Source organism: Falco cherrug, chromosome 15, assembly GCF_023634085.1.
Source record: "Falco cherrug isolate bFalChe1 chromosome 15, bFalChe1.pri, whole genome shotgun sequence".
NCBI lineage: Eukaryota > Metazoa > Chordata > Aves > Falconiformes > Falconidae > Falco > Falco cherrug.
The window spans coordinates 22,038,040-22,061,972 of record NC_073711.1 but is presented as its reverse complement, the minus strand read 5'-3'; the positions used below and the strand labels follow the sequence as shown (position 1 = coordinate 22,061,972).

Genomic DNA, 23,933 nt, shown 5'->3' with positions numbered 1-23,933 from the left:
TTTGTGCCGTCAGCGACACCCGGCACAGTGTTATTTTGGTGTTTAAAAACCTAATTAGCTTGAGTAGAAGCAAAACAGAAATAAGTGTAAAATCTCTTCTCTTCCTTCCTGGGAAATGACTGCCCCATTTCTGTAAGTTCGTGAAGCTTTTGTGAGACTCTGGGAAGTGTCGTCTCCCACTGAAGGGAAGAGGGGTTGAGATTGCTTCACACCTCACAGCCTGGGGCTGTAAGTCTTGGAGGGTGCCCAAATTTTGTGGTCTTTTATTGGCAAAGTCATACTTTGTTATGCAGTATAATTTGCCACATCATAGTATAGAAAATGTTTCCCCAAGGCACTGTTTTCCATAAGGCTTATATTCAGTAATATGTATCTGTGAGGAAGAAATATCCTATGAAGCTCATGTCTAAGCAAAGACATCTTACAAGTATGTTTCAAGGAATTTCTGGTGAAGTTCACATAATTCCTGTGTACGTGTGTCATTCAGAATCAGTGCATGAGCATTGCAGCCGAAAGTGGGACTGTAGAGCTGCCCCCTGACAGGTTTTGCAGCTTGAGGACTCAGTGCGCAGTGTTATCTTTGGTGTGCTTCATTGGTTGTGAAGTCTTGTATTTGTTCTTGGTCATGGGTGTTTGCTTTTACCTCTGTATGGTCAAGGTAAAGGTGACTTTGTGTTTGGGGTGGTTCATTGCCATGGTTCTCACAAGCAGAGATAACTGAATATGCTGTAAGTTCATAATTAAGGACTTGGCCAAATGTGATGATTGCAGTCTTGGTCTGTACTCCTGTTTGAGTGTCACCCTGCAAATCATAATGTAATAGTTACAGCACCACTTTCCTGCTGTATTTGGAGGTCTTGTATGGAAAGTTGCCCTTTCTTTTCATCTTTCTCATCAATGTGAATGTTGTACTGGTGAGTCGTGGGCTTGGGCAAGGACACAGGAGGGATTGTAATTATGAAGATGAGCTGTAGACAGCAAACCTGGGAAAATGCATGTGTAGCTTCTCTCCAGGAGTCTTTCTGTGTGACATACAGTTGAAGTGAACGGTATTACTGAGTATGAGATGGTGTTGGAGGCTACAAACATAAAATGACAGACGCAAATGCTGCATTCAGAAGCACCCAAGCGTTGACTTGAGCGGGGACTGTAAAGGCTGTGACAGTGATTTGACTGTAGACTTCTATTCATATCCTTCAGGAGACGAAAAGAGGAGAGGCCAGAGAGTAATTAAGATTCTTGCTTCTGAAAGAAAAAGAATACAAGGAGGGAAGAAGCTGAATTGCACAAGTGCAGTCTGTGATTTTCTCAATTAGTGTTTAGGTGTTGTGTTGTTTTTTGGGTAAGAGATTGCCCCAACTTTCCTGCAGCACCAGAAGTACTTGTGTGCATCTTCCTGAATGCGGTTGGGTTACCGGTTTTATTGACCTCATGTGGAAAGGAGCCGGCTGTTTAAATTCTTCTTGGTCTTATGGGTGTGCATTTGTTGCCAGCAACTGCCTGGATCCTGACTGTGGACTTAGTTCAATAGAATTGTGTTTGCTCATCCCATGTCCCCTTGCAAGCTCCAGGAGCGTGGATGGAACCTGGAGGCGGTGGCTATGGAAGGGAAGTGCCAGCAACAGAGATGGTGGGCTGAGCTCTCCCATGTGCTGCTGCCAGTGCTGTGAGCTGTGGAAACTGGTGTTCAAACTGTTCCTCAGAGCCAGGCGCTTCGTGTTTGTGGTCTACAGCCTGTGCTTCCGTCTCTCCAGGGTCTCCCCCCTCACTTGTTTTGATGGCTGCGTGGGTGGTTTTCCTTCCTCGCCTCCTACTGTGACTGCAGACATAGCAAAAATAAGAGATGATCTCCAGAGCTGGTGTCAGCATCCCATGTCACACATCAGATTTGCCGCTGTTTAGGGATGGTTTTAGAAAGGAAAGGAAATTTTAGTTTATTTTTTCATTCATGAAGTTAGGGATGTGGGGTACTTCATGTTTTTTCTTGTATAGTTTTCTTGCTTGAGAAAGGATCTAGGTCTTCTTCCCACCCACCAGGAAATGAAGAGGAAAGTGGCCCATGTCTGGAGAGTGAATATTTGCTCACAATTACTCTTTTATTTTCCCCTACATAACACACCAAGGCACAGGGGTACTTTCTGGTGCTGCTGGGAATATATAGCCAGTGGCCAGTGCTTTCTAGAGCGTTACAGATTGTAACTGAGGGAGAACAGCTTTGGAGAAGAGCGACTGGAAGTGAGCAGAGTTGTGTGTAACCACCAGCTCTTGTTCCTGTTCAACAGCTTGGGGCTTTGGGAGGGCTGGTGAAGTTACTTCACCTTTCTGAAGCAATCCTAGTGAAGCAATACATGGAGGAATTGAAATGGGGGCGGGGGGGGGGAAGCATTTAAATCCCTCTAGAACCTTTTTTCTCTGCTTCTCCCAATAAACGCCAATATTGCCATCCTAAGACAGAACGAGTAAAGTCTGCATGCTTTCTGTTTCTGTGGTGGTTGGCTGCTTTGAGGTTGCTGAGCGGCTGGCGCTTTGCTGCGTGAAGACCCCAGGAGTGCAGGGCCACATCAGGACGTGGCTCTGTGATGAGCCTTGCTGAGGACAAATGCAGCTACAGCTGGGTGGTTCTTTGCATCCAGTGTTTTTATCAGTGTGCATAATAGGTGAGCCTTGTTCTGCAGTCGCGTTCAAGATTGCAAATGTGTTATCAAAGCCCAGATGCATGTGGTCACGTTTGTCATCCCGGAAGCCCCAAGCAGTGGCAGCAGACGTTCTGGAGCTGCTAACGAGCCACCTTCTGTCCGAATGGTGCTGCATATCAGTGCAGTTATTGTGAGGTGAAAATACTGATATGAATCTCTTATAATTAGGCTTGTAGTATGATGCAACTTTAGATAACCATTATTATGGGGAAAACAAGCTGCACCTGTAGTTTGAAAAACAATCTCACAAGTGTATATGCATTTTTGTGATTTTGTGGTCTAGCTCATGCATATATACTGGGGGTGAAAACAGACTTGTTAGGCTTGCTGTTGTTTTTTAAACCCATCTCTTGTGTAAACATAATATCTATGAAGTACTTTTTGGATACCCAGTGTTAACCAAACTTAGTTTCTCTCAAAAAAACCCCACGTGAATTGTTCTGTATTAGAGCTCTCAGGGTGAAAGACAAAACATGTAATGTGAATCTAGTGAGGCACTTAGCTAGGATGCATTCCATCTGCCTTGTGGGTTGTTTTTTTTTAAAAGTCGTTCAAAAATCCATATAAGTCAAATATTTTTCTTAAAATATTACATTCAGGTTTTTAGTAGAGCCAGAGATTAAATTGGCTGCAATTGCTACAATAGTTTTAATATATGAAAATAAAAACATTCTACTGTGCTCAAATAAAACCAGTTTCCTGACAGCATGAGAAAGGTGGGAAATTATACTCCACAGTTAAGGCTGGGAAAGGCTTTCTGCTGAGAATATCTGTAGACTGTATATGCAGGTATGACAGTGTTTGTTTTGAGTTGGTCCATCAGGATCCTGCCTTTCTCATGCACTGCTTGGGGAGAAAAGGCTGACTTGGGGAAGAAGGTGAATGCTGTCAGCTTGCACAATCTTTGCTTGAACTCCAAACCACAGCATCTTTTAAGATAGGATCCATATAGTGTCATGTCAGTGCTAAGCACTTGTGCTTTTGAAATAAATATTGGTGAAGTTGAGCAAGGAACTTTTCTTGTCCTGAGGTATTAGAGTTACACTGAGAAAATTCCTATAGGAGTCAGTCAGTTGGCATGCGTGAAATGAGCAGAGGATGCCAAAAACCAGGAGTCCCTGCAAGGTTATTCTTATTCTTCCCAGAAGGGGAGGAATTGAGGAGAGAGGAGACAAATGGAACTAAACAAACATTGATAGATTTCAGCTGTTCAGGCTCATAACAGAACTAAAATATTTCCCTATATGATAAAAATAAGAGCTAAGGATGTGGCATTGCTGTAGCCAGAGATGGATGAGCTCTGCGTTATGTAGCTGTTCTCTGTGTCCCCCAACCCTTGAGCAGCTGCCCTGGAACCTCTGATCTTTGTTTCTGGCACTAATCAGTGATCTGGAAACCTGAACCAGATCCACAACTTAGATCAATATTATGCTATTCAAGAATGTTTCTACTCAAACGTGACAATACAGTGTTAACAACATTTGTTTAACCCCAGCCATATTCAGGGGAGACCTTTTCTTAAATGCAAACTTTTCTGAAACCTTTTCTGAGATTCAGAACGTAGTAAAGTGAGACCGAGGTTTGAGCCACCAGAAGAAAATGCGAAGGGTTAACATCAGACTGTGGACTGACTAGAGTTAACAAACGCTCTCTGGATACAGCTGAAGTAGTTTTGGAATCCTGACTTGGAACTTCTTCCTGTTGGACTTAAGTTTCCCCATGAGAAGTGGATGTGGTGATTTGATTTCTTTAATTAGCTATCTGAAGTTTAGTTTTCGTGGAGCTTTTTTTCCATGCATGAATACTGCCTCGCTTTTAAGTTCTAAAGGCGCTCGAGTGTAAAATTTTAACTATTACCTGTTGGGAGACCTATTGTTTAAATGGCTGTGGTGTCAAGACTGAAAAAATGAGCCAAAGGCAGCACCGGTTTAAAAAGATCTCAGGGAAATCTGGAAGCTACAAGCTATCTTCCTGTGCTGGACAAATTGATGTTGTTCTTTGTTAGACTTTTTCCCAGCAGCCATGTGGACAGAGATAGAGTGGTGGGAAGAATCAATACACAGGCGGAGAAGAAAGCTGTGCCTCACAGCAGAGTTACTCAGGGCAGCCACCAAGCATATGAGTATGGGTGATGCCTTAATATTGAATCCCTGGACTTCCACAGAAAGTTTTGGACAAGCTTTGGTCAATTTAAGTCTTTTTTTTTTTTTTTTTTTCCATAAAGAAACTAAGCTGGTGTGGGAGAAAAGGAAAGGATTTTAAAACAATTTTTTGGCTTATATAATTGATTACACATCAGTTCTGTGAAACAGATAACGGTCAAGACTTTGGAATATATAGGCAGCTTTTTGCAATATTCAGAAGTTACAAGGAGAGCCTACAGACATCTGTGGTGTACCTTGAGCAATTCAGAGGGAGCGAGGTGATGAGGCTGTTGAAGTGCGGTTACACAGCACAAGAGCAGCCTGCTGTGGCTGGCCCAGGTGGGATCGCCCTGTGAAAAACTGAGGTTTAAATTAGCCGATGCTGTTTAGCAGAGAGGTCTTGGAGCCATACGAGATAATTCTGCAAAAATACCATATTAGTGATCGTAAAAAGCAAACAAAATGTCAGGAATTTTTAGAATGGGAGAAGGCAAAGGAAAAAAAGAACCAAACAATACCACTGTTAAATCTGTATCTTTAATAGGCTGAAATTACTGTGTTTAAGTGATACAAAAAAAGTAAGAAAAGGTATTAAGTAGGGTGTGATGATCACTGTAGGAGGAACAACCAAATAAGGCAGAATTCTGCAGCTGAGAAAGAGCTGAAAAAGTATGATAATTAATAAAATCATGTCAGGCATGGGACAACAAATAGGAAGTGATTTTTCATAACTTCTAATTCAGCAGTGTGGGGAGAGCAATGAGACTAGCAGGTGGCAGGTTCAGAATAAATGAAGTACTTTGTTTGTCGACATGTAGTTTAACGGAGAAACTCTGCCAGAGAACATCATATATGGCAAAAACTGCATGTGCTCAGAAAGCAGTGAAACAAATTAAGGGGAAAAGTCTATTAAGGGCTATTAAACATAATTAGTACACCTCTGACTCAAAATTGCGGATTACTGCAAGTCTGGGAAAGTGTGATGTGATGTAGCCCTCTGCAGTCAGTCCATCAGCGTGCTCTTCCCTGGGGTCTGTGGCCAGGGGAGACAGGATACTGGGGTAGACAGGCGTTGGATGTAACCCAATAAACCTGTTCTACTGTTCCTGGATGAAATTGGCTCTGCTCCCAAAATTATGTTAACAGTTTGCATTTAAGAATGTGTTGTCTGCGAAAAACGTTTGATGGAAGAGAATGTATGTGTGGGTTTAGGGTGTGTTGGTTTGTTTTTAATTTGGTGGTTATTACAAACACCTGCAATTGTAAAAGTATTAGGCTCTGGGCATTTAGGCGAAACTAGAAAGTTCGTCTGAAAAGTCAACAGATTCTATATCTGTTTCATATTCAGACATACCGGTGTGACTGAAATCTTACCTCTGTCTGCTTCGCAAAGTCTGAAGATGTGTGAGAGACTGTAGGTATGAGAGGAAGTTCTAATTATATTTGTCCCCTGTATCTTAGAAACCAGGGGGGAAAGCAGAAGATTATGGTAATTCTGCCTTTGGTTTCCTTCTTACAGCCTTGCCCTCCGCTCCTGAACCGAACTGTAGCTGTTCAGAAGTATTGTATGAAGCTGTTTGTTATGTAGTAGCTGCTGGCAGGCTCAAAATTTTCTGTTGAGAGATAAACACTGAAATCTCAAGGTTTGGACATTGAGTATGACTCTGCATAGGGAAGATTTGCCATTGGATCTTCTTTTACATACAGTGAAATGCACGGTGGGATCCAGATCGGGATTGGGCTGTTAGTAACTGGGGGAGTCAGCATGTAGCGAGCTCTGCAAGGTGAAATTCAGCCTCTCCATCTGAGGTTTGAGTTGGATGTTGCGCTCGGGTGTGACTGGGAGAGGTTTCCATTAATCAGAGCTGAAAGGTCACTCTTCCTGGGCTCTTGGGTGGACAGGGAGATGTGAATGAGAGTTTACAGGAGTGAGTGTGGCTGTTCGTCACGTGTCTCATTGCCAATCACAATCTCAACATTTCCTATATACAAAACGTAAGAGCATTTGGTGATACGGACAGCAGGTGATTCCAAAAACAATATGATTTTGCAGCATGAACAACAGATGCTGACATACATCATGTTTAGACCTAGGTAGTAAGGTAGTGTATCAGAAACATCTCCTGCCTTAGGCATAGGTCAAAATAAACTGGCAAAGCCCAATGTAAACAGAAAACTGGCAGCCTTTGGGGAAAATAATAACAGTTTGCACATAAAACCTCATTTTTATGAGAGTAGTAGTTTCTAGGCAGGTTTAAAAAGCGCATCTGTATTCACCTCATGGGATCACCTTTGGCTCTGCTAATGTCACTGGGAGGTTTGCCATGGACTGTGGCAGGACAAGATTTTACTCTGTAGGAAATACTTAATGCCGCTTACCCAAGATCATTCCTGTGCACATGTTGCAAATGTACTCAGCCAGAGCAGCAGCTGCAGAGCAGCTGGCAAGAATGGGAGAGGAGCAGAATAACTCTGTGAATGAATTAAAAATATAACCCAAAATGTTCTCACTGGGCTTGAACAGAAATAAAGTTCAAGTGAAGCTGACTTATAGATAATAGGTGTAGGATTTTTTTCCCCTAGGCAGAAAATATATGTGAGGAGTAATAAAAAGATAAAAATGAGCAGGTTTGCAAACTTGCTTGTTAGTGACTTGATAATCCTGATTATGAACTGGAAATTCCTTTCCACCTTGTAATGCAGATAAGCAAGTCTCGTGGTTTTGGTGGCTAAACCCATGAAACCTTTGTGCTTGAGCAGTCTTTCTCTAAGGTTCTATTTCCTTTCATCACATTAAAATGTATTAGGAGGTAGCCATGAGAGCCTCCATTTCACCTGCAGAGGATCAAGGTTTGAGTTGTGTGTGCTGTGAAAGGATCAAAGTAGCTCCATAAAGCTGTCTGGGGCAATGCTCCTTCCAGGAATTTACACCTGTATAAACTGAGGAACAGCTCAACAGACAGCTATGTCTTCCATAAAATGATTTGGGACCAAAATTAGGAGCTTGGAAGGCCTTAGGATAGCCATCACCTCATACTGCCAGCCATCGAGCATTAAGCTGAGACTGAAGAATATCAGGGGAATGAAGCTATTTTGGCTGCTTGCCCAGGCGTAGAGAACTCCATCCTACAGCAAATAAACAGCTGGGGGACTTAGTCTTTTAAAAAATAAAATGCAGTGTGTGTTTGTCTTAGTTTCTGATTGTGGTAAGCAGATGCTATGCACAAAGGCTGAAGGAAGCTTGTGGTTTAAACAAAAAAAACCCACCCCCCAACAGATACGGTGGTGACAAAAGTGATCTAAAAAGCTGAGAAAAGACAGTGGGGGGGTTGCAAAGTGGCCTCCAGGTCGGGGCTGTGCTGGTGGCTGTGCCTGCCACCATGGTGTAGGCAGCATCCGGATTAGTGCTTCTGGGCTGGGGTGGAAGCTGGCACTTTTTGGGCTGCAGTGATGCAGCGGGGGAAAGTAGCTTGTTGATGGGAAGGACCTGACTGTGCTGGAAAATGCTCCTTTTTTTCTTTTTTTTTAATTCCTGTAAAGAATAACTTTGGGATGTCTCCTGAGAAATCTTGAGAGCCAATCCCTAGGCATCAGCATTCCTGGCTACTGCAAGCAGAAGTTGGCCAACTGCTGCATTGCTTCAGCTACCGAAAGTATTACAATCGGCAATGCAGCCAATTCTTGTGAGCTTTCCATTTATCTCACTACCCCTGCCTCCCTTAAAGACAGTTTATGAAGTTACAGTATTTTGTCCAAGTCTGTACTAAAATAAAGAGGGGATCAGGGGCCCCCAGGATGACATGCACTTGAAATGTTACCCAGGCAAATTAACTGGTCAGAAAGCTGGTGCCCATAGAGACTGTTGTCTGCTAAATTTTTCGACTCTGGGATGCTTTGGTGTGGCTGTACTGACCTGCTGTTCTGTCTCAGTACAGCCTGACTCTTTTTGGAAAGAGGAGGAAAACTTATATTTAATCCATAGCTTTTCTCTGAATCCCCTCTTCCTTTGTATTATGGTATTTAGGTATTTTAGTTCAGGAAAAAAAGCTTTTTTTCTCTTGACAAAATTATTTGATTCAGTTTTAGAACAGCGATCATCAAAAAGACTTTTGCTAAATGTCAGTGGTGTATGAGATCTTCAAAGATAGAAAGTAACACAGATCAGAAGCACCTGGATTTAGCGAAGGATCCCTGAGGTCATACTATATTTCTTCTTAAAGTAGTTTCTTATTTAAAGGTAATAAATGCCTGGCAGTGAAACAACTATTAATGCTGTAAACTTTTAGTCTTGTCAGTTAATTTAGCCTCTCTTGTGCTAAACCATACAGGAAATAAACCTTCTTTTTATGGCAAGCCACAGGAGCCTTGTGCAATGCTTGCCTGTGCTTTTAACTCCTTGCCTAGCCAGAGTTCATCTCTCATCAGAAAAACAAAACAAAAAATGTTTTTCCTCTCTACTCTCTCTGCCGTGCAGGGCTCCTCATTGCCAGCATAAATCCACAGATTCTGAGAAATAATTATCTTAGCAGCTGTTTCCATAAAACACCCCAAACTGTAGCCCTCCGCAGTCTGTGGGGCATGTTGATCTAAGGCTAGCTTCTCAGGCTGCTTCCCTGGTAAATACTAGCCAAATGCTGTGCAGATGGTGGAGGCTGAAGTTTCAGGGTGGAACGAGGTGGGACCTGTGCCATTTTAACTGATGTAACACAACAGCCAGCAGTTTTCATAGGGTGTAGTTGCTGCCAGCATTGCATGGACTGCTAAGACCTGTGCTGGAGCCCTCCATGAAAATGAAGGTAAAGGAGGAATAAATCTTCTGGCTCTCAGAGAGAGACTGGCTGAAAAAATCAGACTGAGAACCTGACAACAACAGCGAAGTTCAGACTTTCAGGACTAAAGCCCTTTTGAAAGCCTCTAGAGCAAGTAGTCAGGTTTTCAGTGGCACCCTCAGTGCCTTTCCCGCCATTATTCTCAGCCACATTGAGAACTTCTGAATATCTAGGAACGTGCCATGTTCCAGAGAGTTTTCTGCATCTTGTAGGATGCTGAGCCTGATTATCTTGCGGGAGATTAGTCTTGTGTTAAATTGCATTATAGTCGGTGTGTGAAGCGTGTCTATGAGGCTGGGCTGGTGGTGCATTTGATACTGTGTGTGGAAACAGCCAAAAATGATCCCTAATCCAAATAAGAAAGTAAATAAGCAGTGATTTGAAAAAATAATTCCTCCTGCCAACTAACAGCTTAGGAAAGGAAGCTCTGGGAGGCAAAGGGTATATTCAGAATTGTTCAGGGAGTCTGTGACAGAAGTAGCTTAGACTTAAGAACTTTTTTTTTCTTCCACATAGCAAAAGCTCCTGTTTCCTGAGACGGTTTTGTGCCTCAGATAAGAGTTAGAGCGAGATGCTGAGGCTGTAGAGACACTGGCAATACACTGAACGGTCGTGCTAGGGGAAGAGGCCGTGGCTGGAGGCTGCTCTCTGCTCAGGGCCTCTCTGAGTTGTCCATTGACCATCCCAGGTGACCATCCCAAAGGAGGGAGTGAGCATAAACAACTTCACCTTCCGTCGTGCCTAACCCAGCTGGCACTGCTTGGAAAAATGGACAAAGAGGCTACAGTGCTGGCTGATGGCTGGGGAGTGGATGGGTGTGGGGCTGCTCCCAGGTTCGGTGGTGGTGGTGGAATGTCTCTCCTCCCTGGGGGGATGGACCAGGAGCAGGCACTTAGTACTGGCACTAACCCGAATGGCTTTGTTGGTGTACAAGTAGGAACATTACACAAGGTTTCATGAGGCTTGCAGTTCTCTGCTGTTCTGCCTGAGTTGTGCCACACAACCAACTGCAAATGTCAGTAATGATTAATGAGGGAAAATTCAGAAGCTGTGATGACAGGTTTGTTGTTAGATTTCTGCTTTCCTGCTAATCATAAACCTTGCTCAGATATGTGCAGTTGCTGGAGATGCTCTGGCTGATACACCATCCATTCCAGACCCTGGGGCAGTTGTTGTTACGCAGATGCTGGGGTTTGCATTTCCTTCTCCCTGGTAGTCTTGGAAGCCTGGTGACTGCTGCAGGATAATGCAGTGTGTGGTTCCTTTGTCTGCTTTTCCTGCTGCTCTCATGTTTGTGATGTTCAGGAGCTATGTTAGTTTTGTACTGTTTTTTGGGAGGAGCAGATCTGTTTGTTTTTATTTAACCCTGCACAGCATTTGGATGCAGTGAATAGGCACAGGTTGAAAGTCCAGGGAGATACAGACTGCCAAGCTCCAAGCCTGCCACAGAAAACAATCGTGCGTAATAAATGAAGAGTTCATACTCTGCTGCTGCTTATGCTGTGTTAACGGATAACCGAGATAATGGAGCCTGTATTCCTGCAGTAGGAAGCTGTCTCTCTGTTGGTTTTGGACCAGGCAAGCAATTTTCAGGCTTATGAAAGTCAAATGCCACAAAATTGACTTAGAAAATTGCCAAGGGTCAATTTATTTTGTATTGCAATGGTGGTGTTTTCCTTTTGATTGTGACAGTTCTGAGTGCTGCAATGGTTTGTGGGTGGTGTCAGTGCACGTGGTTAAAGCTGTGGCTTTGCAATACATCAACGTTTCTTTACATTCTCATCTAAAGCAAGATAAGGGGAGGCTTAGGTCTGTAAGCTTCGTTTTGAAAGACATTTATTTTGGCTAACTTCAGTAGTATATTTACAAAAGAAACTAGAAAAAACACTGATAAGTGAATATTTGCACTTGCAAATCCTTCCTGTTGCTGAATGAAGCAAAGGCCCGATACAGGGTGGCCTGAGGCCACGGTTTGATACATCCTTTCAGCTGGTGTGGCTGCTGGGAGAGGCAGTGCTGCATCCCCTGCCTCATTTTCTTCCCTGCCCTGTGCTTTTCCTTGTGACGGCACAAGTATCCACATGTCAGCACGGTGAGCTGGGTTGAGGCCCCCAGAACAATACCATTGTGCAACTGGAAGAGTTTCTCCAGCTCAGACCTCCATGTAGCTGCACCAAGGCATACGCTGGTGCAAGAAGGGGCAAACACGTGCTCAGAGACAAGCCTTTGGAGTTCAAGGAGGTGGTCTCTTTCCATGACCCTGATTTCTGCAGGTTGAATGTGTAAGGTCCCAGTGATGAGCTGTGCTTCTCTGACACTCTCTCCTGGATAACTGTCCCTGGACCCCATGCTGGAGGAGGTGAAGTTTGGGAGCAGCCTAGATGGAGTGCCTGTGTGAGGATAAGCAGGCTTTTGATGCTGGCGAGGTCTGGGCCTATGAGTTTCAAGCTGCTGCCAGCCAGTGCCCAGAGAAACCAGCCTGCTTCAAGTACAAAGTTCATCCTTAATCAAACAGGGCTCCTGGTGGGGCTGTTTGCAGAAACCACATGAAGGGAGGGGATAATTGTGCTGCTGTCACTCCTCCCTGAAGCCCAGCGTGAACAGGGAGTTAAGCAGTAGTCGGGCATCCCCCTTGTTTTACATGAAGCACAGATCCTTCCTTTTGAGAGAGGACAAATCTAAGTCTGACACCTCTCCAGAGCTGAAACACTTCACCCGGTGTTCAGCAGTTGGAAGCTTCATTAGCATTCACTGTATTTCCGTGTTCGGGCTGTTAGGTTGTCTACAAAAAACATTCGCATAGGGAGGTTTGGTGCCTCTTCTAGTAACAGCTCTGGTGCTGCCAGCCCCTTCTTGTGACTTCTTGGGTTTTAACTCTACTCCCTTGCCCAGCTGCTGGGGGTCTTGTGTTTCAGGTGCATGGAAGTGCAGAGTATAAAAAGGCTTGCAAACACCTCTAGTTTTTGCCTGATGATGGAAAGAGATTTAAAATGTTAAAAACTTGTATTGAAGTCCTTGAAAATGGAAGTTTTGGTGGTATGGGGATTGTTTGTTTTTGAAATCCAGGCAAATAATCCCACTGGGCATTGCTGTCACTTTTCACATGGCTTTAAAAAAAAAGGGGTGGGGGTGGGGGGGTGGGGGGGAAATGGAAAACCCCGAACAAACAAAAAGCAGATCTCTTGATGTACAGAGGGATCTGTGTTTGGAGAGATACTGGTGGTCACCACAGTACACCAGCCACTGCAGTAGCGTACTCAGGGGTGTTGGCATACCAAAAGCATCACGGTTTAAAAATCCAGAAAATGTGTTGTAACTGTTCGTACTGTCTGAATCGCATGGTGGGAGGTAGGAGTTGTTCAGATGTACTGCACAACCAAGGTTTTTTAGCTGTTGTACTTTAGTCACTGCTATCAGTCGTTGGTCAGATGGAAAGCTTTCTGTAGGAAGGCCACTTACCTGCCAACTGAAAAGTAGTGTCATGCAGGGTTTAGTAAATCCAGGTTGCCAAGGACTGTCACGCGGACCCCACAGAGAGCCTTATTTTTTTCCCCTTGGATTTAGAAACCGATCACTTTAGAGTCACGTGATGTGTAGTGGTTCTTTTCCTCGCAATTAATAACCTGATTGTCAGTATAAGTCAGTGTGTTGGGCACAGTGCTTATAAGCGTAGAGCAAAGATGAGCATGCATGGAGCGATTTGAACCAGATCACAACAGTAATTTAATTCCTTTGTATTGGAGTTTCAGTTCTAACCATGTAGCTCCTTCCTCCAGAGTGAACTCTGACTGTATTTCCAGCAGAGGAGCCACAGGTAACTAGGGAAGACCTTTCCTTAAGAAAAGCGAAACGTGAGAGACATGCCATGTTTATTGTTACACAATGAGTTAATCCATATTTGTGATAAAACCTTGGAATGTTTTCTATTGCTCCTATGGTTCTAGTCCTTTAGTAGGCTGTGACTGCTATGGAGAAGAGCACTGGCAGCCTGACTTCTGCATAACTTTGATTTGGCAATAGTGACTCTTTCTAAGCACTTTACAGAATTAATAAAGCATCTAAAGCAGAGAGTAGAGGGATGTTTAATTTCTTTTTTTGGTGAGGACACAGATACCCTGACTAAAGGCATGTTGCATCTGATCTGTACAACCATGCAGAACACTCTTGTGAGTTTTGCGCATCTGGCTGGTGGGCTTGTGGCTGAGCTGGGCGCTTGGGCAAAACGAGTAGGATGCTGCCAATGTGGTACATGAGCCTTGACAGGCCAGGAAATGCTAAATGAGTGACTGAATTACTGGGGAGTGGCCAGTAGGGAGGAGAGTTAAAGGAGAATGCACAATCTCACTCTTTCTCCTTGCAGCCAAAAGAGAGAAAGATTTACTTCTGAATTTGGTGGCTTCCGTAGGAAAAAGGGTGGTGTTTCAGCTGATGGAGAATCATTTTCATGGACTGGAACTAAATCTGCAATTTATTAAATGGTTCTTTTATACATTGTCTTCAGGTGTTGCTGATGAGAAGATGATCTGTGTTAGAAACCTGGTAGCACCACAGTAATCCTTGACAAGCAGGTATAAAAGGATGAATGGATTAATCTCCCACATTTCCCCCATGCTTGGATAGTATTTGTTAAGAGCAGAATTTGACTTAAGCTGGGATAATATGTTGATCCTTAAGGTACCTTCATAGAAAGTTAACTTAAAACACATTAAAAAGTTATCAAGGCTTCATTAGGCAGTGCTGCTACTGCTGTTTGCCAGAAGATGAGAAGATATAAGTAAGGAAATGTTAGTTGTCCTCATATTTGACTACTGGGTAAAGGAATCTGCTTTTGGCTACTGCTGCAGGAAAGTAGCTACACAGACGTTCGATGTGATGCGGCGAGTCTGTTCTGGCCTATTTCTGGCCTTTTAGTATCTTTCTTATTAGAACTTGACTGTAATAGAACTTTGGTAGAATTTGCTGTATTGCAACTAGCGACATTCAGAAATCCTGCTGCAGCATTGACCTTGAATCCTGTATACATTTAAATGAAAGAGTTGATACCATTTGAGTCCAGATATTTTTGACTGATGGTACGATGCAACGCTAACAAAAGTGAACTTCTTGTAGATTTGCTTCTGCCAGGTGCTGGTGTGATTATGCCCACAGCATGACTAAGGGATTGCTTAATGTGCTCCAGCCTTGCTTCTTGCTAACAGGTGTCTACTTTTGTAGGTACCAAATGACAAATACCCCAAATCACCATGTAGTGTAACTGTGAAGAGCCTTTGGGATCCTGTTTCTGAGCAGTTGCTTTCCATGACCATTGCTCTCCTGATGCATGCTCTTCATAGCACTGTATTTACACCTCCGCCTGAAATGATGTGACACTGGTGCTCACCTGGATCTCCCGTGGGTGGGAAGTAACACTGCCATGTGCACAGCCAGTGATGATGGAAACCAGGCATTAGTGTATTTACACCACTACTTTCCCTCAACGCTTATCATACTTTACAAGGCACAGAAGTCCTTGCCTTGAGCATACGCCATGCGTGCTGTCCCACCGTTCAGGCCTTTACACACGTGCAGGGTGCATGACCACACGTCTGTGGTACAAAGGCACCGTCCATCCGGGTGCCGAGCACCGACCAAGATGAGGAAGGAGCGGGCAGCTCACCTGCCTTTCAGAAAAGTGAGCCTGCGTGGTTCCTTCAGCTCTTGATGCGCTTCCACAGCATAAGTGAAACGTGTGAGATACTGCATTTAGTGTTCCCCTGTGCTTCTGAACAGAATTAGGCTCAGATTAGTTTTCTAAATTAGTATCTTCAAAATGATGATTATGTTACTTTTTCTTTCCTTTGGAACAATGGAGAAAAAGTTTCTTAGTTTTTGCTAAGTAATTTCTTGAATTCGATGGCAAGTCAGCGCCATAGCAATTAGGAACCTACTCAGCAGGCTGCTTTACTGGGCTGTGCCCAACAGAGGAGCTAAGCCTGTGTTACTGGCTGAACTTTCCAAAGCAGGCTAAGGGGACTAAAAGCCAAACTCCCACTGGGGATTTTATTCTCTTTGCAGTCTGTGTCTAAGAGTAAATAAAACTGAGTGGGAGTCGAGTTCATAAGGGCCTTTGGTTCCATTGAGAATCCTGATCCCCAGGACTCCAGTACATGGAGGTGACATTAACTTTCATACTTGGTTCTTCTGGTAGGAAAAACTTGTTGAATACACTAGGATCTTTTGACTTGGGTTTTGTTGGTGGGGGATTTAAGAAAATTTTAGGCTTTGAGTTGCTGAATAAGTGCACTTACAATGCATTATAATCCATAAGAGAAGCTTTTATTTTTGTTCTCATGAATCAGCTTTTCCATTTATATAACTTTCTGTGGTTTCTGGAGTGATTTGTTTTGGGAAGTACAGACTTTGTTCTTTGTGCTAGCTTTATTCTTGGCTTGTGCTGCAAAATCTGATCTGTGGTGTGGTACCTTACGCCTGGATAATGCCCCATTGCAGGCAGACCGTGTGCTGCCAGACGTGACGCAACCTCCAGGTTAGGTTGCAGAAACCTTTCAGTAGCCTTGATTTGTTTCCCCCAACCTTGCTCTTAGTGCTGCTCTTTTTGCATCCTTTCACTCCAGGACTTCTTCCTGCTTTTAAAAAGGGGCTTCCAGAATCACATGCAAGCAACAGGAGTCTGGTTGCCGCTCTCACTGTGAGCTGGGGCCCATTCCCTCCTGCCCTGGGTCCCAGGCTGGAACATGATGCTAATGCAGCCCAGGGTCAGTGGGTGCCTGGTGGTGAGAGCCATATCCAGATAAACAACTTTTAAGCTGTTGGGAGCAAACCACAATAAGATAGGGCTGCATGGGCTTTCCCAAAGGGCCCTGGAGGGAGAAAGTACATATGGAGTCCATCTGGACACTGCCTGATTTCTGGGGAAAAAAAAAAAAAAAACAAAACAAAACCAACAACCCAAATCCAAAAACGCAGCACAAATACAGCGTGAGCTTCTCCAGCCTCTTGTGTTTGATTTAGGTCATGTAAGTTCATGGTGGTTTTGCTGTGTTTGTCCTCAATCTCATTCCTTGCAGACCAGAAACCAAGTGCTGGGAGAGAGAATGACGACATTACTATGTGTAAAGCTTGGCTTAAAACAGCCAGAACAAAGAAGTGGTTTGAGTTCTGTAATGATAATTGCCCAGACCTAGAAATAGGTAGGTTTTCTACCAGGCAGAGAGGAGTGAGAGTGAGACACGAATCACTGGGAGACACCTCAGAGACAGTAGGTGCCTACTGGTTTCCCACCCTTTGTCCACTGTTGACAGTGGATGGTGACCACCAGCACCACCGTAACTGACACCTCCTGATTTTTAAGCTGATAGGGGGGAAAAAAAACAAACTGGCTTGTTCATACAAATAAAATCAACAAACACACTTCATACAAAAATCTGGTTCCTTGAATATTACAGTAAAAACAAAGAAAACTGATGGAGGCCCAGGACCAAGCCTGCTCAGAGGTGTTTTGTCTCTGAAGGGAGCCCTGCTGTAGTGTCCTGAGGGTGGAGAACAATTTTAGGGGGCTGTCAGGAATCTAGGACATTTAAATACATAGCTGAACTGCTGTGCTGTTTAACTCCTACAAATTACATTGTGCTAGGAGGTGAAATGACAAGCATTTTGCAACTAATTTGCAAGTATTAACTTCTGCATTAGCAACACACATGAGGAAGACATTACCCTTTTAGAAATCTGATGAGAAATACCAGAAAACCCCCAAACCCAACCAAAACCCACCCAACTTTTTTTTTTTTTTTTTTTTTTTTTTTTCCTTCAAAAAATGGCTGTGAATTGCTGTGGTGTTAGCCAGCCGCAGTGGCAGAGGTGGTCAAGTCCTGAAGTCAGTGTTCAGCTCAGCCTGTGGGACACCCTGTGGCAAGTTAATTTGTCTTGGCAGCAGTGCAGCATTCCTTGTGCTGCCCTGCTCCCTCCAAGGAAAACCATTTTCTGGATATTTTCACCTTGGCTGAAATGAGTGAAAGGATGGCACTGCTGGCTGCCACTGGGATTTGATGAAGATTTCTTATGCTGCACTCTGCTGTTTAAACTTGAGTTCATCAGTCTTCAGAAAGGTACTGAACCATTGTAAGAACTGATGGTTACAAGTCTGGCTACAAACAGTAGCATCATCTGGGGATTGGAACTCTTTCACCTTTCCGCACAAAGTGGATACCCCCTGTGGTTTAAAGAATTGCCCCCCTAATGATGAAACAGCTTGTTTGAAATCATCAGTGGCTTGAAATACAACTGTTTTAAAGATGTAGTTGGTTTTCCTAATCTAGAACCCAGAAGGTTGGAATTGGAAATGGTAAAAAACCCTTTTAAAGCTGGTTTTGTCTTTAAACCAAATTGAGAAGTGTGCAAGATCTAGATCTGCTGTAAGGTTTTGCTTCTCTGTTGTCCTGCTGCTCCTGGCTGTGAGGTTGGGAGAGGCGGTGCAGGCCACATGTTCACCTGGAGCTGGACACTATAAGTGATGATATAACCATGGCTGGGAACTTTATAGAGGGGGGGAAAATTCCATGGTTTTTTCCTGCATGGAGGTCAGGACACAGGACCCACAGAACTGGTGGAGAACGCCCCATGCCGAGCGCCAGAACGGCAGAGCTGCGGCTGCATTATCGGCATGGGGCAGTTTGTTGTGGGATCAAAAAAGCAGCATTCAAACTGTAAACTTACTTAGGGTTCCTGTGGTCCATAAATAGATTTCCAAAACATGTCTATTGTCCAACAAGGAATGTATTTATAAACTGAAAAAAGAACAAAACCTAAAAAAAACCCCAAACCCCTCTTGGCCAGCAGTGTAAACTAGACTATTCTTTTCTATGTGTATGGCTGTGTATACAAAATAAGATAGAAACTTCTTTGAATTTCAATAAAGTGTTTACAACAGCTGTTGCCTTGCAGCAGGTAGTGCTAAGAGAGGCTGGCTGTCAGCCAGTTTACAGGCCTGGCTGGAGGTGGGGATGAAGTATTGCCTGCTTGCTGGACTGAGGTCCTGCAGCATCACCCCCTGCCTCCGTTCTGTTTGTTATCTTTTAGTTGAGTTTTTTTTGTTTGGTTGGTTGGGGTTTTTTTGTAATGAGTAAAGATTTGGAGGAGAGAAAAAATCTTGAGTCTAAAATGTTTCCAGCATTTTCTGGGAAGTTTTTCTGCCCACTTAGGGTTGAAAGCTTCATTTTTGATGGACTGTGATTCCTTGGAAAATGTCACCTGTTTTTACTCTTGGCAGCTTTGACGCAGTTTCTCTTGCATTACTGACATCATTCACTGATGCAAATTAAACTTCTGATGTACATTCAATTGAGGGACAATACTTGTTCATAACTCTAAACTGCTCATTTTCATAATGTTATTCTGTACACATGCTCTGTTGAAAGCTTCATGTTTTATGATCAGCTTATAACTAGAAAGGAAGAGAATCTTAAAACAGAAGGATATCTTACAAAAAAAAAAATCTGGAAGCATCAGCTTCTGATGTTGCTCATGCAGATTCTGCATGCAGAAGAGTACAGCTTGGTGGTGAGACTTCACTTAACCACCAATAACTTACCATAAAGCTATTTCTGTCTCTGGAACAGACATTGAAAGGCAAAACAAAGTGGAAATAGATTCATTTGGTTAAAGCTTCCCTTTTAACATTATCTTAGGAACATCAGCAAAAAGTATAATGTTTCCACTTGGGTATTTTTAGCTGTTTTCCCCCCGGAATGGCTTGAGAGAGAAGTGTAAGTCAGTGTGTTCAGGCTGAGAAACCAGGTGTGTGTTTCTGGGGTGGGGGTAAAGCCATCTGTGAGCAAAACTGGCTTTCGTGAGAGCATACTTGTTTCCCCAAGCAGGGTAGCAGTGAGCTCCAGCAGGATGCGGCCCTTCCTCTTGGCAGAACTGATTGTGCTGCTCCCCACCCCAACCGTTCTTCTGTCCCTCTGGCTCCATCCTACCTCCACCCCTGGGATTTCACCCCTGTCTCCATCTATCCATTTTGCTTCTTCCATCTGCTCCTGCCTGTAGCCTCTTTCCTTCCTTGTCGTTGTCTACCCATGCCTGTCCTTGATTTCTCTGTTGTTCTTGTGCTTTTGTGTCTATCCACAAGTCCTGCCTCACCAGTGCTGGTCCCCAAGCCTCAGGACCACCCGGCCTCAGCAGTGTTGCTCTCGGCACCCCAGCTCCTGTGCTGGCTGCACACATGTTCCCAGCTCTCCACTGGCACACTCTGCCCTGCAAAATGTGTCGCAAGCACTTGCTGTAAACAAGGATTTTCATGGTTGCAAACTGTGGTTAGCTACAGCTAACAGGCCAAAATAGCCGTAGATATGATAGTTGTTGGCGTAGGACAAGGTGCAGTATCAGGGAGGGCGCTGGCCGGTGTCCATGCCTGCTTTGGTAGCTGGGAGAGGGTTTTTTGGGAAGCAAGTGCTGCATGTTGACAGGCGCATCCTGAAGAAGGGTTCCTCGCTCCTTACCAAACATGGGCAGCAGGAACCATCTTCCAGGCTCTTGTCCTGAGGACAGCGTATGCCCTTTTGATTAAGACAAAATCCCCTGAAGCAGCAGCAGCCGTCTCTTGCTCTATTTTAGGCACTTCCCTCCCAGTGGTATTCTGCTGCCTGAGATTAACAGAAGTTTTCTAAATAAAATCCCATAAAATAATGCAGTCTGGCAGCTCGGTGTCTGTTCAGCCCAGTGATCGGTGCCATGTTTTGCTGGAGCATTTAACACTCTTGTGTAAGTGCTTGTCACTGTGGTCAGAAGACTTGTCTGAGGAGCTGGGGGGAAGACATCATCTCTTTAATCTTCCAACTTGTTTTTTTTTCCTTTGGCCTGAAAACTAGGATTTCAAACTAATATTACTTATGCATCAACACCAGCTCGTTGCTTTTCTTTAAAGTTCTTCAGAGAATTACCTCCTTTGACCACAGATGGGCTGAGAACAGCACAGAGACCAAGCTGTCATGCTTGCCTTCCATGCAGTGCCTTCTCTAGCAGAAAAAAATATATTTCCAGCTTGCTAGCTCTTCCTAAACAAGCAGAGAGGGTTATCTGCTGTGATAGCCCGTTGGAGCTGCGGTCGTGAACTTGGGATCTGGTTGTGCTACCTGTAGCTGAAAAAACAACCCAGACTATCCTTGCTTCATGAAGCTGGGAGAACGAGCAAAAATAGAGCAAAACAGGCAATGTGGCAGTGTACAGAGAGATGTTTTGCATATGTATGTGTAAGAGGAAAACTCTGTTTAAGTTCATCGTATGAAATAATGGCAACATAGGATAGCCAGAGGCATTTTCTTCCTGTTGAAGAAGCATCTGAATGGCTGAGGTAGTACAGCCCTGTCATACTGAGTGCTGCACGAAAGGAGTGGATAGGGGAGTCTGCCTGTGGAGGGGTTGCACTGTAAGCCTGAGCTGAGATGCTGTGAGGAATGTGAGGATGTCTTTATGGCTAGGAGGCAGTTGAATAGTAAAATTGATTTAAAAACTAAAGAGACTTGTCAGGAGATCAAAATGCTAATTGCTGTCAAACTTAGAGCTCTTGTTTTACATGGCAGAGCGTGTAGTTTGATAGCAGATTGGGTTAAAACTTGGTGTTTTTTTTTTCTTGAAAATTCTGGGACATCTCAAAGTGTGTTTTCACTAAGCAGCAGATTTTGGAGTGAGACTGATGAAAACTAGTTGGATCTGGCATTTACAAATGGTGGGAAAAGGTTAATTAAAATGTTACTAGTTTGGGGAAAAAAAATATCTGTTTATTACCAGTTCAGTATGTTGCCTTAGATACTGACTACTTGTGGCCTATGACATACCCACAACCACTGACAGAGGAGTTTACAATTACAAAGATCTTTCCCTTACTTTAGTCCTACAGAATAATTCATGAAGGAAGTGCTTGCCTTTTTTTAACCTCTGAGCTGTATGGCATGATGTAGAAAAACTTGCCCTGACTGTTGCCTCCTGCTGTGACCCCTGTTATTAAAATAAAAGCAAGCGAAGAAATCTCTTACCAGTAGATTAGAGTCTGCTGAGAAATGTTTTTCTATACAGACTGTAACATGAATTATTTCCTTAGAGTGGTATCAAGTTGTCCATTTTTATTTTTAGCCGTGATGAAAATTGGCTAATGCCCAGCAATATTCTTATATTTGAGGGTACAAGAGTACTCACTTATGGAGTTTAGCAGCTCCTCTGCTGATGTGTTGGCCAGACTTAAGTTGGCTCTCGCAGCCCTGGCCAGGTGGCTTCTCCGCTGAAGCTGGGAGCATGTTTTTCCTCTGTCAGGAGGGCAGGGCTGGTCCCCTTTGCACTACACTGAGCTGGATGCAGAAGATCTAGCTATGCAGGTTTTTAAAAAACACCCTACGCTACCCCAGTCCTAGTTTCACCTGGGCCGGTTCCCCTATCCTGGATTGTCGCACAGGCAGCAGGGATGGCTCCGGAGCAGCTGCTCCACGGCAAGGCAGTGGATGGGTAACGGCTGCCGAGGCATGGCGGTCTCCGCCTCGGAGATGCCACACGCTGCTCTCCTGGGTTGCTCTGGAGATGCCACACGCTGCTCTCCCAAACTGCACCCTTGCCGGTTTTGTCCCGTAGTAGCATTTTTCCTACGCGGGACCTCTCGCCCTCCCTGCAGCTCCCGTTCCGTGCGGGGCCGCAGGCACCACATTTAGCTCTCCGTGGCTGGGTGCCCGTGCTGTGCCGTGCCGTGCCGCCGGAGCTGCGTGCTTTCCCTTCACCCTATATGGAGAGGCTGCTCGGGGAGGCTGCTGGCTGACCTGAATTAGCAGCAGTGCCACATCTGTATGAAGTGCTGCTTTTGTTGGACTGAGCTGATCAGGTTAAAGCCGGGCCTTGGACTGGTTTTGTACTGAAGGGAATAATTTGAAGGGAACAAATTTCCCATCAAATCTCATTTTTAATTGTTTGCCAGGATGTGCATGGTTATAATTTCCTCTATGGTGGAAAAGTCATGCAGAGGAAGAACAGACCGTAAGCAGAACATTGCCGTATCAGGAAGTCTGTAATTCATATAGGACAGTAATGAAAACCACCTTTCCTGTAAAAAGCCAGCAGTTTTTGCCCCATAGGCCCTGCTTTCCACTTGGTTGCTGTGTGAGTATGCAGAGGATGGGCAGCATCAGGTGTGAGATCTCATCCGGCCTGTGCAGTCACTCCCTGAGACTTCTGGAGATGAATGAGGACAGGGAGTGCAGGGTCACAGCTCTCCAGAAACCATACCTGCCGCTGCTGAAACCTGGAATGTAGCAGAAGAGGGGGATTTTTTAGTGCAAAGAAACATGAGCCAAAATTGCTGTGGGATCTTGCTGTGAACAACTCAGAGACCCCTGTCAGGAAGTCCCTGCAGTGAGGTGCACAGCCTAGATGGGGGGGGGGACAAAAACCTGGACTCTGAGAAGGGTGGGTTGAGACTGTGCTTCCAGAGACGTGAAGGAAGCAGGTTGTATCTCAGATGTCCTGCCAGCAAACTTCACTTAAAAAACAACATTCCCCTGAGTTAACTCTAAAGCCCAACCACCATAGCCTCTGCAAGGTGGCTACTCGCACCTTTGCTTGTGGTTGGAGACCTTTAAGGTTCACAACACTCATGTGTATGCTGATAGTGTCTTTAGACTTCAGCCTATTCAGTTATATAGGAGGCAAGTCAAGGCTCAGATATGGCTCTTTAGAAGATACGTATTTGTTCTAAGAAGTTTCTTACCACTTCCATTTTCAACCTGTTTTGTACCCCCTTGTTTCTGTATTGAACCCTGGAATTGCATAATCAGCAGTGGAAAAAATGGTTTGACTGATTTTGTTTGCTTTCTCTCCCCTCCTGCCTCTTTTGTGACAGATTAAAAAGCAGCAACAAGATGTGTTAGGTTTCTTGGAAGCCAACAAAATTGAATTTGAGGAAAAGGATATTGCCGCCAACGAGGAGAATCGGAAATGGATGCGTGAGAACGTCCCTGAAGACAGCCGGCCCGCAAGTGGGAACCCCCTGCCGCCCCGGCTCTTCAATGACAGCCGGTACCTCGGGGTAAGCGGTGGCTTCAGGTCTCCATTTCTCCTCCTCTCAGTCCTCTAACTCCCTGCCATAGCCTGTGCTTTGCTGCTGTAATCAGCGGGGAAGGACCTGGCCAGCTCTACGTTCAAGTGTGCAAACCGTGAAGGGTGTGGAAGGTGTTAGACATTTTCCCCTCCTCTTGATCTTTTAATAACAATTGGTTCTTGAATATTCTAGT

At 44.3% G+C, this 23,933-nt stretch overlaps 1 protein-coding gene across 1 annotated transcript in view; it reads left to right on the top strand.

Annotated features, from left to right (window-relative positions):
- The window catches only part of SH3BGRL (SH3 domain binding glutamate rich protein like), a 37,654-nt gene that overhangs the window by 2,413 nt on the left and 11,308 nt on the right, over positions 1-23,933 (top strand). Inside the window, exon 2 of the mRNA XM_055727150.1 lies at positions 23,543-23,728. Coding sequence (XP_055583125.1) covers positions 23,543-23,728 — 186 coding nt within the window. The remainder of the gene's footprint in view (positions 1-23,542; positions 23,729-23,933) is intronic.